At 51.0% G+C, this 14,674-nt stretch overlaps 6 protein-coding genes across 6 annotated transcripts; 1 reads left to right on the forward strand and 5 right to left on the reverse strand.

Annotated features, from left to right (window-relative positions):
- Nucleotides 1–1,040: 1,040 nt before the first annotated feature.
- NUU61_006793 (uncharacterized protein) lies at nt 1,041–2,072 on the reverse strand (the record flags this gene model as incomplete). The annotated part of the gene is made up of 1 exon (XM_056657320.1): nt 1,041–2,072. The coding sequence occupies one exon, from the start codon at nt 2,070–2,072 to the stop codon at nt 1,041–1,043; it is 1,032 nt and encodes a 343-aa protein (XP_056510120.1).
- Nucleotides 2,073–3,631: 1,559 nt separating this feature from the next.
- NUU61_006794 (uncharacterized protein) lies at nt 3,632–4,310 on the reverse strand (the record flags this gene model as incomplete). Its single annotated transcript, XM_056657321.1, has 2 exons — nt 3,632–3,904; nt 4,068–4,310. The coding sequence occupies 2 exons, from the start codon at nt 4,308–4,310 to the stop codon at nt 3,632–3,634; spliced, it is 516 nt and encodes a 171-aa protein (XP_056510121.1).
- Nucleotides 4,311–6,924: 2,614 nt separating this feature from the next.
- Nucleotides 6,925–8,054, forward strand: NUU61_006795 (uncharacterized protein; the record flags this gene model as incomplete). The annotated part of the gene is made up of 3 exons (XM_056657322.1): nt 6,925–7,192; nt 7,259–7,786; nt 7,852–8,054. 3 exons carry the CDS (start codon nt 6,925–6,927, stop codon nt 8,052–8,054), a joined length of 999 nt encoding a protein of 332 aa, XP_056510122.1.
- Nucleotides 8,055–8,278: 224 nt separating this feature from the next.
- On the reverse strand, nt 8,279–9,281 carry NUU61_006796 (uncharacterized protein; the record flags this gene model as incomplete). Its single annotated transcript, XM_056657323.1, has 2 exons — nt 8,279–8,499; nt 8,630–9,281. The coding sequence occupies 2 exons, from the start codon at nt 9,279–9,281 to the stop codon at nt 8,279–8,281; spliced, it is 873 nt and encodes a 290-aa protein (XP_056510123.1).
- A 402-nt stretch (nt 9,282–9,683) lies between these two features.
- NUU61_006797 (uncharacterized protein) lies at nt 9,684–10,893 on the reverse strand (the record flags this gene model as incomplete). Its single annotated transcript, XM_056657324.1, has 3 exons — nt 9,684–10,447; nt 10,512–10,770; nt 10,849–10,893. The coding sequence occupies 3 exons, from the start codon at nt 10,891–10,893 to the stop codon at nt 9,684–9,686; spliced, it is 1,068 nt and encodes a 355-aa protein (XP_056510124.1).
- A 1,194-nt stretch (nt 10,894–12,087) lies between these two features.
- On the reverse strand, nt 12,088–14,549 carry NUU61_006798 (uncharacterized protein; the record flags this gene model as incomplete). The annotated part of the gene is made up of 3 exons (XM_056657325.1): nt 12,088–14,168; nt 14,257–14,387; nt 14,455–14,549. The coding sequence occupies 3 exons, from the start codon at nt 14,547–14,549 to the stop codon at nt 12,088–12,090; spliced, it is 2,307 nt and encodes a 768-aa protein (XP_056510125.1).
- Between the last annotated feature and the right edge of the window lie 125 nt (nt 14,550–14,674).

Consider the following 14,674-nt stretch of genomic DNA (forward strand, 5'->3'; position numbering starts at 1 on the left):
TGCACTCGACTCGATCTGAAAATATGAAACGCTCAAAGATCTGACCGGATCTGATATATAGAACCAAGAACTACAATTCTACTAGCTATGCACAGGTTGATACAAGACAGATCCTATATTGCCTGGATTGTGTATAGTCGTATTATAGTTATTATGATTGTTCTGGTTATTATAATAATAGCCCTATAATATATATCCTCGAGTGGACCCCCAAGTGCATCATCTTCCCTGACTGTTTACCTATTCGGGCTGGGCTTGCCAACACACGCATTGGTGCGCCCCGCGGTCATTCTATTAGGATGATCCATGGGTGTCATTTCTGTCCGTTCTCGGGCCCAACGGGCAAATCATCTTACAACAGAGTTGGAATGGCAATGCGGTGTACACTATCCCACTCTACCTTTCCCCTCCCCTCGGCAGGATTTATCTGCATAGTAGACGTGGCAACGGGCATGCAGGGCGGGCTTGGCCGTTAGAAAGTGAATCTGATAGGATAGTTGTAATGAATTGTCAAATCTGTTTTATCCATAGTATTGGAGGTACTATGCATCTTAGTTATTGGGCATCTCCAAGATGAGCTACACTGACGCAATAAATGACAACTAATTCATTCTCAACACTGAATCTCTTAGGGCAAATACTGGAAGACCAGGTCAAAGAACGGACCAGTTCCAGGTCCAGTGGCATAAAACGCCACCGATGCCAACGCCATGCTCTCCAGGCAAATGTAGCTCATGAAACAATACAGAAACAAAAAGGAAAGGTGGACAGGAGATAGGAAAAGAACACAAAGAAAGGCTGGCCAAAAGAAATGGCGTTTGTAGTTGCCAGGAATCGCCCGACATGCAAAAATCCAATAAACCTCCCAGAAACCCAAGAATAAACAAAAAAGAAATGGAATGAGATGAGAGATGAAAAATTGGTATCCCCAGAGATGTTCAAAGTATCAACCAACTGCAATGCTTTTCGCTGGAAGGACTTTCTCAACACGCTAAATTGCCAATATGAAACCCACACGGGTCAAAAAACGGGAAGGGTGTTCAGACTCGGATCCGGGATGACCGAAATGCAGACAGGTCAATGGATTCGGCCGAGATGGATGAGGTGTCGTCGACTTCGATAGTGCCGGTCGCGGCTGTCGAGGGCTTGTTGGCAATCGCTGCCACCCGAGCCAGTCTTGCTGCGGTTGGGGTGGGAGGTGGTTTCGCCGGGGTCTCCTCAGTTGGTTGTTTCGTTGCCTCGTGTTGCTGCTGCTCCTGTTGTTGTTGCTTCTCTGCTTTGAGACGCTCGACCTCGTTGTTGGCTATATCCAACACTATCTTCAGCTTTTCCTCCACGCCATCGAGTTCTGTGCCACAGTCACCGGATCGAAGGACCTGGTATGCTGCGGTCTCGCAGAGCCCGTGGGCCAGCTCGAGCTGTTTGTCGGTAAAGTCAAAGGAGGACTCCTTCCGAGCCCCCGTCGTCCCAGTGACACCCACCACGCCAGGTCCGGTCCGCGTGCTACGAACACACGACAGCGGGGATGCTTCGTCCTGTTTGACTCCTAATTTCATGTTCAGGTTCGCACTCTTGCTGAGCAGACCGGAACGGAGCCCGGTTCGCGGCATCGTCGACATTTTGCCCCGTCGCATGTGATTCCTGGCGATTCCAATATCCCGCACGATCTCCTCGAGCACCTTTTGCGTGTGACCGTCGTACTCAATGATGACATTGTGCCTTGTGCTGACGAAAGCGTGTCGATCGCTGGAGTCGATGGACGGGGCTTCGTCTGGGCCACGTTTGCGGCCACTTCGCTGGGCCGGCTGACGTGCGTCTCTTGTCGCCTGGTCAACAGCCTCTGGGTTGGGGCTTTTGCGCTGGGCGATGGGGATGAGATCTTCGGTGTGGATGGAGCATACGGAACTGTTCTTTCGACGGCGGGGCTTAAAAGCTGCGTGTCGTCGAAAAGCTTCGGTGTATTCGGTGTGTTTGGCGGCAGTATGGGTTGTGAGTTCCGACACGCGGTTGATCCATAGGGGAAGGTTGTTGGTCAGGTGGGAGAAGGCACCCAGAGCATCCATCGATGCCATGGCCATTATCAAAATTCCCAGGTCGGCTTCCGGGGGATTCCACGACTGCACAGCCGGGGAAAAAAGGCCGACCGTGTTATCTATCAGTGGGTGATTTTATCGAGGATCGTGTCGTCGTGAAGCTTGAGTCCGACCAAAATCGCAAAGTACGGTCGGAGAAAAGACGGGAAAAAAGGAAAAATGCCGTCGAAAGAGGGCTGAATCTCGGAAGTGGGCGGAAAGCGGTGATTTGGACACTCCCCAACCAAGGGGAAATGTTACTGATGACAGCTGGACAGTCGAGATTGTAGACAGATGAAGCGTGGAGGGGTTGCGAGAGAAAGAAAGAGAGCGAAGTCCAGCAGACAAGAGGAGAGGGAGAGAGGGAGAGAGGGATGAGCGGTAATTTACATGTTCCGGCAAGGTATGAAATACCGGTAATTACGAACATTACCAAGTTGACTGGGGGCCAAGTTTCTTGGACAACCGCAGATGCTACTGTCGGTGCTTCAAGAGATATCTCTAGCGGTGAGATGAAAACAGGGAATCGTGCAGGCCTCGTCTTGAAGTTCGTGAGGATTCAACTTCCATCCGAGACATCCATGATCCATGGTCCATGATCTATTTCGCGATGAAACTCGAGTTCCCCCTTCAACCACCTCACTAGCCTCTGAGGCCCTTTGGAGCTCTTAGGGAGCTCACCTGGGTACAAAGAAAGACTGCTTGCTACGGCAACTATTTAAGCGAGCCTGATTCTCGCCCATTGCAACCTGGTCCGGGCGATCAAGCATCCTAGCGGTCCCGCTTCTTTTCCTAACACAGGTATGACACGTAACGGTTCGCTTCTCCTCCAAAAGCCCCGGGCAATATCAGTGTGAGATTTTCCAGTGTGAATGGAGCTGGGGCGTCCAGTATGGTTTTACATCCATTTCGCTTTGAGAGCCGATCATCTCGCGGAACACCGGGCGGGCCCGGTGGTTGAGACCCGCAGAGGCCCCGTCGTGCGATGGTGCCTTGTGGTTGGCCTATCGGACAATCGGCGCAACTGTGTTGTGCTCTGCCGACTCGTACGGCGATGTGAAATATGCGCCATTTCTCGACACTCTTAAGTCCTAAGACGTGACATGGTAAGCAATTCATTCAAGATTCAACTGACAGGTTGTGGGACTCGGCTTGTTTCATGTGGGATTTTCGATTGGACTGCTCAGACGTCCATGCATTGGCCACCAAACCTCAAGATGTCTATCAGTGGTGTCTTTGGGTGTCTTGAGGCTCGCAGAGCCCAGGCTTGCCCCGACAGAGACTGGCATAGTCAGTGAGCGGTGGCCTGAGGAATCTTTCAGAGTCTACTCCCACGTGATATATCGAGCCCTCACTTCTACGTAAATAGACACCAGAAACACGATGGGAAATCATTCCATTTAGAACGCCAGAACACCTTTCCCTCGAAAGCCGCCACCCAAATAGACACAAATGTTCTTTGCACCAGAGAAACAGAACAAAGCAAACAAAACACAGCTCGGTCCAACGCAACCCAATCCAATCAAGCCCGAAGACCATCATTCTCCCATCAACCGCACTCACTGACCCGTCTTCCAAGTCTCGACCCACTTATCCACCGCGTGTTGGACGGCAGTCCCGGCGATCATGGTGGCACGGAAAGCCTCTTGGCTGGCCAGTATCTTGGCCTCGAATTCCTCCAGCCGCTCCTCAAGCTCGTGGCTGAACACCGCATGCACTGACATGGCTGATGCCGCTTCAATGGGATCCCTCGAGCGCTCGGGAACGGTGCGCGGGCCTGCACGTATAGCAGCCTTCGCTGGGTGTCCACGCTTCGCTCGCTTGAGGACGGGCTCGTCAGATTCGACGGGGAGTTCGACTCAGACTCAGAGTCTGAGTTAGTGGTGACGGGGGAGGAGCTCTCCTGTAGTTTGAGCGACAGTCATGTTAGCCAAGTTGCATTGATTGTGTGAGAAGTGGTGTCTCTCCATTTTGAACTTGAGGTGCTTGGCTTACCCCGGCCTTCTTTGCCGCGCGGCCTCGTCGCTGGCGCTTTCGGGTGGTCGGAGTGCGAGTACGAGTGCGCATGCGAGTGCGATTAGAAGGGGAGACAGGCACCGGGACCGGCGCTGAAGTATCAGAGTCGTCGAAGCGGTGCACGCACCGTTTCTTCCTGGCCTTGCACTCTGCGCAGGCAGCTCGGCCCCGACGAGGGACATCCTCCGTCTCGCTGCTGGCGTTGTGGTTGTCGCCAGGCATGGTATTGGAGGAGGGGGAGGAAGAGGAGATGGTGGTGGTGGTGGTGGAGGTAAGGTTAAATCTGATATAGTCAGCACAAGCTTGGATCCAGGCGCGTCAATGGATTCTTTGATAAAAACTTGCCTTGAGGAGCTCTAGGGACTATTTAGGAGAAAGCCTAGAGACAAGGAGACAGTAATAAGAGAAAGAAGACCGAGTGAAGGTAGAGGGAGTCAAAGAGCGATGAGAGAGGAGTAAGAGAAGCGAAGTACAGAAGGGTGAAAGATAAAGATATATGGTGTGGTGAATGAAAGCTATTTGTTTAGTGAATAGTAGTAGAGCTGATTGATATTTTAGTAGCTATTCAGAGATTCTAGAGAATCTGAGATACTTTACTCTTAATAATAGAAATATCTTACTATTATATAGTCCCCTATGATCAATATTAGACCCTTTTAATGTTGTCCTAAGAAATGATTCTTTATTTGCTAAAACATATCCTTAAAAGAAGTTTGAACTAGTAAGACTCAATAGTAGAAAAGAATAAAGAGCTATGATTGAGATTCAGATTATGCTTTCAAACAACCATCAGCCATAGTGAAACAACATATATTTGATGATACAAGAACAATAAACACTTCAGTGAGCAAGGACATGGTGTTCGGGGCACTAGAAAAAGCTCCTATTGTGCTGTGGCTCTATCCCCCCTTGCCTCTTTAGGAAATGCGCCTTTACCTCAGCCGCTGTTTATATTTAGCGCTATCCCTAGCCAGCTGCTATCCATAAATAAAACATCGCCCTCCCTCTCCTCAATATACTGACGCACTTTCTCTTCCTTTCCCTCTTCTACCCCCTTTCTTTTTCTACCCTCACCGGGCCCTACAAACAGACCCAAGAATTGCTACTCCTAATCCAACGCTCAGGTTGTCTCGCCAATATTAGCGACGACGCAAACCCAGTATATAGAATTATGCTAACTAGGATAGTGGAGTCTCTAGCTGTATTGTATTAAGTATACAAAAGATGTGACTACTGATCATACTACGGAGATTTCTTTGTCATACTCTATCAAGCGCAGCTTGTTGAGTATCTATTGTATTCCATTAAAATTCTATAACTAAAATTAGACAGCATCTCATAGACCTTCAACTTCGTATACATCCTTTAGTCTCATCCTATTGTTGAGTATAATTTACAGATCTATCTGCACCTTACTCTGTTCCCAAGTGTCTCTAGTCAACCGCTGATTATCAAGGTCGGTCTTCTTCATTTTCAACTTTTTCTTTCGATCAAAGGCCAACAGTGGACCCTCGCAAATATTCGATAGGGTCTATATTTACTCTTATGTAAACCACTACGTATTTACCACCTCTCTATGCAATATTTCACAAGAAACTATATCAACACTCATATTATTAGAATGCTTAGGCGAGTCCACCCCTAAACCTTGGAATCCTTCCTTCTTCCTTTAACCGGCCCCATTCCAAAATCACGGACCCTCGCACAGCCAGGGTCCATCTTTCTAACTCCAAGCTCTTCGTGCCCTCGAATCGCCCCACATCTGCCGCTGTCGGTCCTCCCCACAAGAACCCAAAACTTTCACTTCATTTGACTCTCTACTCTGCAAAATCCTCTGAGGATGAGCAGGCCAACTTCCATAATTGGCAAATGAGGTACAGATCGTACATTTCTCATCGAATTTGGGGAATTTCTCCTAAAAAATTTGCTTTAAGATCCACTGATCCCCCCGCGTGATCTCGCAATTTTTCTTTTCTTTTTTTTTGATTCGAAAAAAAGGGTTCCTAACTTAGAAAGACCGTCTGTAAAGAGACTAGCTAAAGTAGGTTTTGTATGGTTGGGATCAAGCAGACTAGAAGGTGAGAATTAGAGTTATGCTATCTCTCGAGATGGTATTCAACTCAGAATATAAACTATAAAGCCATCAGCAGCAATACATTCAATAGTCGTGAGCAACTCGCCACATTTTCTGACTGGACTTACCTCTCGATACCCGCAAAGGTTTTACTTGTAACAACAACCCTCTAGAATTCACCCTGGCCAAGTGAGAAGCCAGTCTCGTTGAAATTGTAGATATTGTTTGATCCTTCAATCTTAGTCATTAATAGCTCTAAAAAAATGGAGCTAACCCATTAAAACATGAATACCATCTTCTTCTAGCCTATGCCTTTCGACTGGTTTCTGTCAGTGGCGATATGCGCGGTTTTTAGTGGGCGACCAAGGATTCGAGCACGCAATCATTGGGAAGGTTGGAAGGATCGGCGAATTCTGTATGTATGAATATCTAAATAGTCCTTTTGCTATAGACCGGGCGTTCGAGGGGCGCCAGCCCCCCCCGGCCCCCTAGTACTCTATCGAGGTATGTATATAGATGGGGACTCCCATTATATAACGTGCCGCCCCGTTCTCTCCCCCCCCCCCCCCCCCCCACCCAAAAAAAAGAGCGAAGAAAACAAAAGGTGATCCCTTGACTATGCGAGGTGTCACACTTCAACCGCTCTTAGTGGTAGTATTGATATTGGGTCTCCTCTCAAGCGGGAGCTCAAGCTACAGTGATATCCGCAAACGCAACAGCAACCGCAACCCTAGGACCCTCAGGGCCTCGGAGCTTTTTCAAATGATTCCAGACGGGAAAGTCGGGTCATGCGCGGGCAAACCTGTTGATAACACTCTCCAGGATGCAGCTCAAATGGCCGATAAAGGTGTCTCCGTTTTGCAGGACTTTGTCAACGATGATATGGAAGATACGGGCGATAAAACCGTGAATTATGCAAACATGGCATACACGATGTACGCTGCAAAATATAGGTTCTACGAGGACAGGGGAAGGGACCAGGAAATGATCGGTATTACTCAAGGGAAAGAAAGGGTGGAATTCGCCTTGGGTGAGAAAGCTCTTCGGGTTTGTTTTGAATAAAAAAAATTTTTTGACCATAATATCTCACTTATAGGGTACTTTCAGGATGTCCAGGATAAACTAAAAAGCAATCAGATGGAAGGAAGACTGATGTGCGGTGATAAGGACTTGAAACTTGTGCATACACTCGGCGACCTCGGATTGAAACCAAACGATCAACTGCTTTCAGACAAGATCCCGGACAACCTGGCGGGAAAAGATCTAGAAACAAACAAGATCAAAGCATTCTTTCTGTCCCGGTATTGGTCTCCGAAGGACTCAAATGGGGCCTATATTTTAAGGAAAGCCTATCTGATCCCCGTCCGAGCGAATCAGTATGACACAGCTAAAAACGGGTTTTGTCACATTCCACACTCAACGGCTAGCATGCACAAGGATCAAAACTTGATGATTTTATGCGACAGCATTTGGACTGGTATGACACTTCAAAGGATGCTCGACCGGCAACCTCGCCTTCGAAAAAAGCTTGTACGGGATCAAAGAGGGGATTATCTCATCGATCAAAACAAAACTCCAGGAGAAGAATTTCTTCATGAGTCATTCCATTGGATTGAAGAGGACAGTAAGTCTTTGATTCCTATCGAGTGAGTATAGTACGCCCAAGCTAACCCCCCTCTCCCCTTCTAGTTATTGATCAAAAGATTGGCGAGAAAAAAGCATATGGCTTTCGTCTATGTTTTCAGTTGGCCAAAGGAGATCTGAGGCAAAAGGATCCATGCGCTATAGGCAAATCGGTTAACAACGCGGATACCCATGCGCTTTTTGCGTTCGGCGTTACCTTGGACAAGGTTAACTGGTATCCTCCTGGTGAGGAGGAACAGGGTATGTGATGATATTCCCAATACCCATAGAATCGCGGTGTTTTCTTCTTGGTCCAAGGTGTTGGGTGTGAGTTTTGCCTATAGATTGTATATAGAATGTCTCTGTATAGATAAGTTGGACCCACGGAGGGGTGGCTGGAAACCACTAGGTGAGAAGAAAACAGTAGACCTCGCCATGAACATGCATAATCATCACTTGGTGCAGGTAGAGCACTTCCAGTACATTGGTGTTCTCATGGCCACAGTTCGGTTTCAGCCCACTGGTCACCTTGACCATCTCCGACAGGCTGACTGACCAAAGTCCATTTCCAGCGCCGGGGATTCTCATAATCTGTTAGATCTAAGCGCTCCACTTCTTCAGGCTGGATGACGACGACTCTGAAGTTTGCCCGTGCTACAGGGTCGTGCAGGTCCTTGACTTTCTGACCCAGACCCAAGGCCGAGTCACTGGGAACTTGGGACCTGGGTTGTCCGGGAGGAGGACTTCGAAATGAGCCTGATGGCAGTTAGCGAGTACAGCAAAAGAGGTATAAGAGACAGGCCTTCTCCAAAATACCAAAAAGCCAAGGTAGAGACCAGCTTACCTCTCATAACCGGAGAATGGTTAGCAAAGTACTTGGTCACAGCCTTATCCCAAGACCACTTCCCCAAACCAGAGCCATCATCACCATGATCATCGCCATGCTTAACCCTCAACCCCTTCTGGATCTCACTGCGCGCAACCCGTTCCGCCTGTTCTCCCCTGGGATCCCCAATAGCAAACGCCCTCCCTTTGACCCGCCACTGCGCCATCAAATCCTTAAACCAAAACACAGCCTCAATCGCCCGTCCAGACGACTCGAGCTGCGAGAGCTTCTCCATGCGCACATCCGTCGTGAACGCCAGCATATCGCTCTCGACCACCGCCGGGTTCTCGCCCTCGTCTACCTGCTGCCACATATCTTCCTGTCCGTTGGGATGCAGCTCGAGCTCGGGGAAGAAGCCGCGGCAGCCGCAGGTGCGCACGCGAGGCACGGGCCGGTTCTGGGCGTCGTGGGCGACGGTGGCGATGGTGAAGTCGTAGGAGGGTGTCTTGTTGAGATGGGAGGTTAGTAGGTCGCGCCATGGTGCGCGAGAGGGCGCTGCGCCTGGGACGAGGGTTGCCATTTGGCTGCGGGGGGTTGTTCCTGTCGTGGCTTGGATTATGTGCAGGCGCTGGAGGGCGATTCGAGAGGGTGGGGATTGGGAGATCACCATGTGGGGGGAGGGAAATTGTAGGCGTCGGTGAAGTAATAATAAGGGAGGTTGTTTAGTTTGTTCTGCCAACCTTGGTTTTGTAGGCTTGCTGGACCCCTGTTGATGGTTTAAAGACTGAATCGTCAATCAGTGACATCAGGATGGCCCGTGCACTTATCTACGGTTATCGCGAAGTATATCCATGCATATTCCCATCGACATGTCATCCTGTTATTTGGGGATATCATAATCGTGGCTGGTCTGATATCAGCAAAATTTTGATTCCATTCAAGCGAAAGAAAGCAAGAGATATGCAACGGGGAATCAACGTGAAAGAAAGAAGAGAAGAGAGGAACGAAACCACCTAACCTCCGTTGACGCAGATGCTATCTGAATCCCAACGCCCGAGTCTCCCAGACCACACTACTCTTCATCTCCAGACAAAGAGTTCCGACGGCGTATTTGACGACGCTGGAATTCGGTAGCACGCCGAAAATCCAAGAACGGGTTATTCGGCCCCTGCACCGTCTCGCCCTGGCGCATCGCAAAACGGCGATCGTTGCGCCGTCGGCTATCGTGTACGCGCTGGTAGGTCTCGTTCAGATCCTGCAGCTGACTGACCTGATCCACGGGCACGTTCTCAAAGTCGGGATCATGCTGGTGCTCCAACCCAACAAAAACGAGAACAGGCCCGGGAATGGGGCGCGGTGCACCGGTGGAGCCGTTGGAGGGCGGATGGTGAATGTGGTCGAAGGGAGCATTGGGCGTGAAAATGGAGAGATCCTGGGGAAGCCCGAAAGCATCTTGCTGCATCGCTTCCACAATGGACTGGTCAATGTAAGTGGGCGGGAGCTCGGGCTCGGGGGGCGACTCGTAGTCCGATGCGGTGGTATAGACGTTTTCCTTGTCCTCTTCGAAATCAAAGTCGTTGACTGTTGGGACAAAGTGGTCGATAACACCGGCTACTTCCACCTCTGCTTCTTCATCCACGAAGTCTCGCAGAATGGTGAATGAGTGGTTGGATGCACGACGTCCTTCCCACACCCGGGCTGCGGGAATATCTGGGAGCTCATACAGGTCCATGAAGGATGCATGGCTTCTGCGATGCCCAGTGGTGGTATGTTCAGACAATCCGTTTCTCAACACGGTCATGTATCGTTCCTCAATAGCATCTGATTCCCACAGCACTGTAAGTCACTGACCGTCACCTCAAAGAGCACCAGGTAACATCGAAAAAATTCCCAGACTTACCGGCTGCAGAATCAAAAACTGGGATTGCCGACAGGTTAAACTCATCAGGTGGGAGGGGAAGGGAAGAGGAGGAGGAGGAAGGAATAGGAGACTCGCGAGCCTGTGAGCGCAGACGCATGGAGTGCGAGGGCCGTGGATGGAAGATGCCAGGAATATCAGGCGCAGCCTGCTCTTCAACTACCTCGCTATGTTCCGCGACTGCTGCTTCTTTGGGCGAGCCAGTCGAAAGGGCGATTCCGGTCAATTTGATGCGCGCGATCTGGATTTTTGTAAGAGGTTAGTGTTTTTGGAAGGTCAACAGTTGCAGAAGGAGTGCGTCATGGAGTACTACACTCACACTGTTCTCGACGACAAGGTCGATCTCGAAATCCTGGTCTGCCATATTGGCGAACCTCGACTCTTTCGATCCGTTCCACGGTCTTTGAGGTGTCGAGACTTGTCAAAGTCCTCGAGGAGAGTGGGTGAGGGGGAAGGTCAGAAGAGACAAAAACGCGTCTTGATTGGGGTCGATTAGTCGTCGAGGCGTGCAAAGACAACTCTTGTTGGCGGTCATGGTTATTTTTTTTTCAGGCTGCGCTTTACAGCGCCTACGACTCATGATGAATGCATGGTATACCACGGGTAATGGATACTATTGATGCCCGTGATGAACAAGGCAGCGAAAGTTAGATAGAGGCAGCGATTTCTTGGTATAAAATTGTTGGGTACAGTATGAACTGGATTGGATCAGCCAAGCCATTGCATTGCACGGTGTCCAGACATTCAGCTCAACCCTGCTTGGAGTGAAGAACATGCAGATAGCTCCAAGAGTGCCACAAGTACCTAGTGTTTACTGAATTAGAATTACTAGATTCGATGATTCAAAAAGCCCGCGGGAGTCTCCGACTGTCCTAAAGACTGACTCAAGACTCCGTCCTCGAGCCCTACCAAGGCAACAGAGTTATTTCAGTTTACGCAAGCACCAACAAAGCACAAATTCCTCGACCAAGCAATAGATAGATTGTATCTAAGCAGCCATCTATGAACTGAGGAATCGACCCGAGATAGCAAGGCCCGAGACCCCATTGACTATAGACAAGGAAATCCATCTACCACCAGATCGATCCAAACCTAACCACCCTCGTAATAAGACTCCGACAGAATCAGAAACTGGGAACATGGCAAGACAGTTTCTCCTCTGAGAGATTCAACAACGCCAAAAAAAAGAGCTCCGCTGGCAAGTGCAACAACATGGCCAAGAAAAAGCCATGGCCAGCGAAAGAAAAGAGGCTGAATCGGTATTGAACATAGGCATTGTCATGCCGTGGACTTCAGCAAATACAGTCAAGAGAGGAAAATAGAAAGAAACAACAGAGCAGAAAAGAAAATCCGAGGGGAAAAAACAGTGCGGGTAGGCGTCGTGATATCTTCAGAGAAGGAGCATCGTTGCCAGTTCACCAGGCCGGATAAGAGCAGAGGGAAAGAGATCACGTTTCGAATACACTGAGCTCCCAGACAGTCACACATAGCGACCAAGCGGGTAAATAGCGCATAAATTTAAAACGAGAAGTCAAAGCCTCGCCCCAAATGGCTTAGTTTACCTGAATTGGCCGGGGCCAACCATGCCGCCACGGGCGTCACCGCCGTTGGACTGACCAAACATTTCCAGCAAGTGTCTGGACGAAGGAGGGGGTCCCTGAGATCCCGGGTTTCCGGGTCCAAATGGACCCTGGCTGCCCGGGCCCAGTCCCAACATAGCCTCCGGATTCGGTGGCATGGGAGGGAAGCCAGGAGGAGGGGGAGCATTCATGTAACCCGGCGGTGGCATCATGCCAGGAGGGGGCCCACGAGGAAAGGCCTGGCGTTCGCTGAGAGGAGGAGCGTTACCAGGCAGGGGCAGCATGCCCGGCGGGAAGTTCGGGTTCATGCCACGATTCGGGGTCGGGATTCCAGGCGGGGGCCCCATGGGACTTGGCCCATTGCCTTGCTGGGGCACGGGATGACCTGTCCATCCCGGAGGAGGAATATTCTCAAGACCCGGGGGTCGCTGAAGGCCCATCGGAGGCTGAGTGGGAGCTTGGATGGGCCGTGAGCCACCCGGGGTGATAGGGCCCCGGTTGCCCTGAGGGAAGGGTATGTCATCAAAGTACCCCATCGGAGGCCCGTTGGCAGCTCGTCGGCGAAGCTGCTCACTGTCTGGCCGCTGCATGTTGGCAATCGCGGGGTCATCCAAGAAGTTGGGTGCCTTCTGGGCTGGCAGGCCCGGAGGTCGAGTCAGAACTTCAGGCATCAACCCTGGTGGAGGAGCCGGGCCGGCACCTGGGGACTGTAGGGCAGGATTGTCCGGAGGCGAAGGGCCGACTCGGACTTGCTGCATCAGCCGGAGCAGATGATCTCTCTCGCGAGCCTGGGGATCTTTTCCGGCCTGGGTCAGAAGAGCTTCCGGTGCCGAACCCATATAATCCTGTCGGCTGGGTGGTTCTCTGGCGGGTGGGGATAGCGCAGGCACAGCGCGCGGCTGCTCAGGCTGCGCAAAAGAAGACGGACGCGACTGTTGCGGCACATCAGCTTGGTGAGGAGTGGCATTATTGGAGCGACCACCACCAAGCATCTGAAGAATGCGCTGGAACCCTTCTTGATCAGCATCTTGTGGGTTGGCGGACGGTGGAGCAGGCATGTCGATGGGGGGAGGCTTGGGCCCAGCATTCAACTCGGGCTCTCTGGTAGAGCTCTCGGGCGGAGGACTGAACAGCCCCGCGAATCGAGATGACTTCCCTGGCTTCCCTGGTAGGACTTCCTTCTTGGCGGCGGAATCCACTGGGGTTGGAGTGCCAATGTCTGGGACTGGCGGCTTCGTATCTCCCAGTAGACCAAAGAATCGCTCCATCGAGGTATCCGCCATTAAAGAAGGACCCGAGCTGAAGATCTCGCCGTCGGTCCGCCGGGTCTCGAGCTTTTGCGAAGCGGTATTTGAAACACTAGCACTCTTTTCTTCGGCGTGTGCCTGAGCCTGCGGAGGGGCAGCACTCGAGCCAGCCTTCATGCGTTCCTTCCAGCGCTCGAAGTCTTCCTGAGTATGTGCTCTTCGTGGTTCGTCTCGATCGTTGGTATCCAGCCATTCGGGCTCCTGCTCGAATTTTGCTCCGCGATTCCAGTCGCGGTCGGCACCGTGTCGATCACGGCGCCATTCTCGGTTGCGTAGCGGTGGCTTATCGTCATCGGCATCCTGGCCATCATGGGTGTTTTCGTCTCGAAACCAGCTGCCATCGTATTTGGTTCGCCCCGGCTGACCGTCTTTCCGAAGGAAGCGGCCTTCTTTATCCCGAGCACCTCGCTCATTGTGCTGGTCCCTACTGTCCCAGCGGTCGAATTCACCATTGCGTCGGGGCTTGCGATCCGGGTCATCGGGGCCGAACGTGCGACGCGGGCGTCCGGCATTCCAGTCCTCCTTCTCCCCACGGCGGCCATTCAGGGGACCCGGTCTTCCATCTCGTCGGTCGATGTCTCTTTCCGGTGCATCGCGATCCTTGAAGAATCGATCTCTGAAATTAAAGCGATCGTTTTTTGGGTCGTCGGAATCATGTGGCCGCGATGACCGGTCTGTCAGATCCGACGAACCTTTCCCACCAATACGAGATGACGCAAAGGCAGTCTTTGGAGGACCAAGAATAATATCTTCTAAACATTATAGCACGATCCTGTCAGCGAATTCCTCTATGGCAGGGTTTGATAAGGTGAGTTGGCAAGGAGGGGGAGATAAGAATACCTGAATTGGATCCTCGAGAGATATGGCGAGCTTCGAAAAAGCTAGGTCTTCGGTTCGTGGATGTTTCCGATGGATTATTATGATCACGGGGGTTTTGTTGTTTGCGCTGGGTGGTTGGGTCAGGTTGAGGCCTGTAGAAAGAGGATGTGTCAGTCTTGAACGTGGGATGATCAGAGAGCCAGCGCAGTCAGTACGTACATCCATTCTTCAATCGGAGGCAGGCCGGGTGGCTTGGCGACGAGCGGCGATGAGCGTAGCCATAGCAGCTCCTCAATCTCGTACCGTCGGGCCATGACGGCTCCGGCTGTTGGTGTGGAGGTGTGTGCGATCTTGATTCGAAGGAAATTATGGATCTCTCATTGGTTTACAACAAAGTGAGGTCGCAAAATGCGATCGCAAGTTGGCTGAGCCAGCGAGA

The sequence above is a fragment of the Penicillium alfredii genome (genome assembly GCF_028826965.1).
Source record: "Penicillium alfredii strain IBT 34128 chromosome Unknown utg000009l_segment0_segment0, whole genome shotgun sequence".
In the NCBI taxonomy this organism is placed as follows: Eukaryota; Fungi; Ascomycota; class Eurotiomycetes; order Eurotiales; family Aspergillaceae; genus Penicillium; species Penicillium alfredii.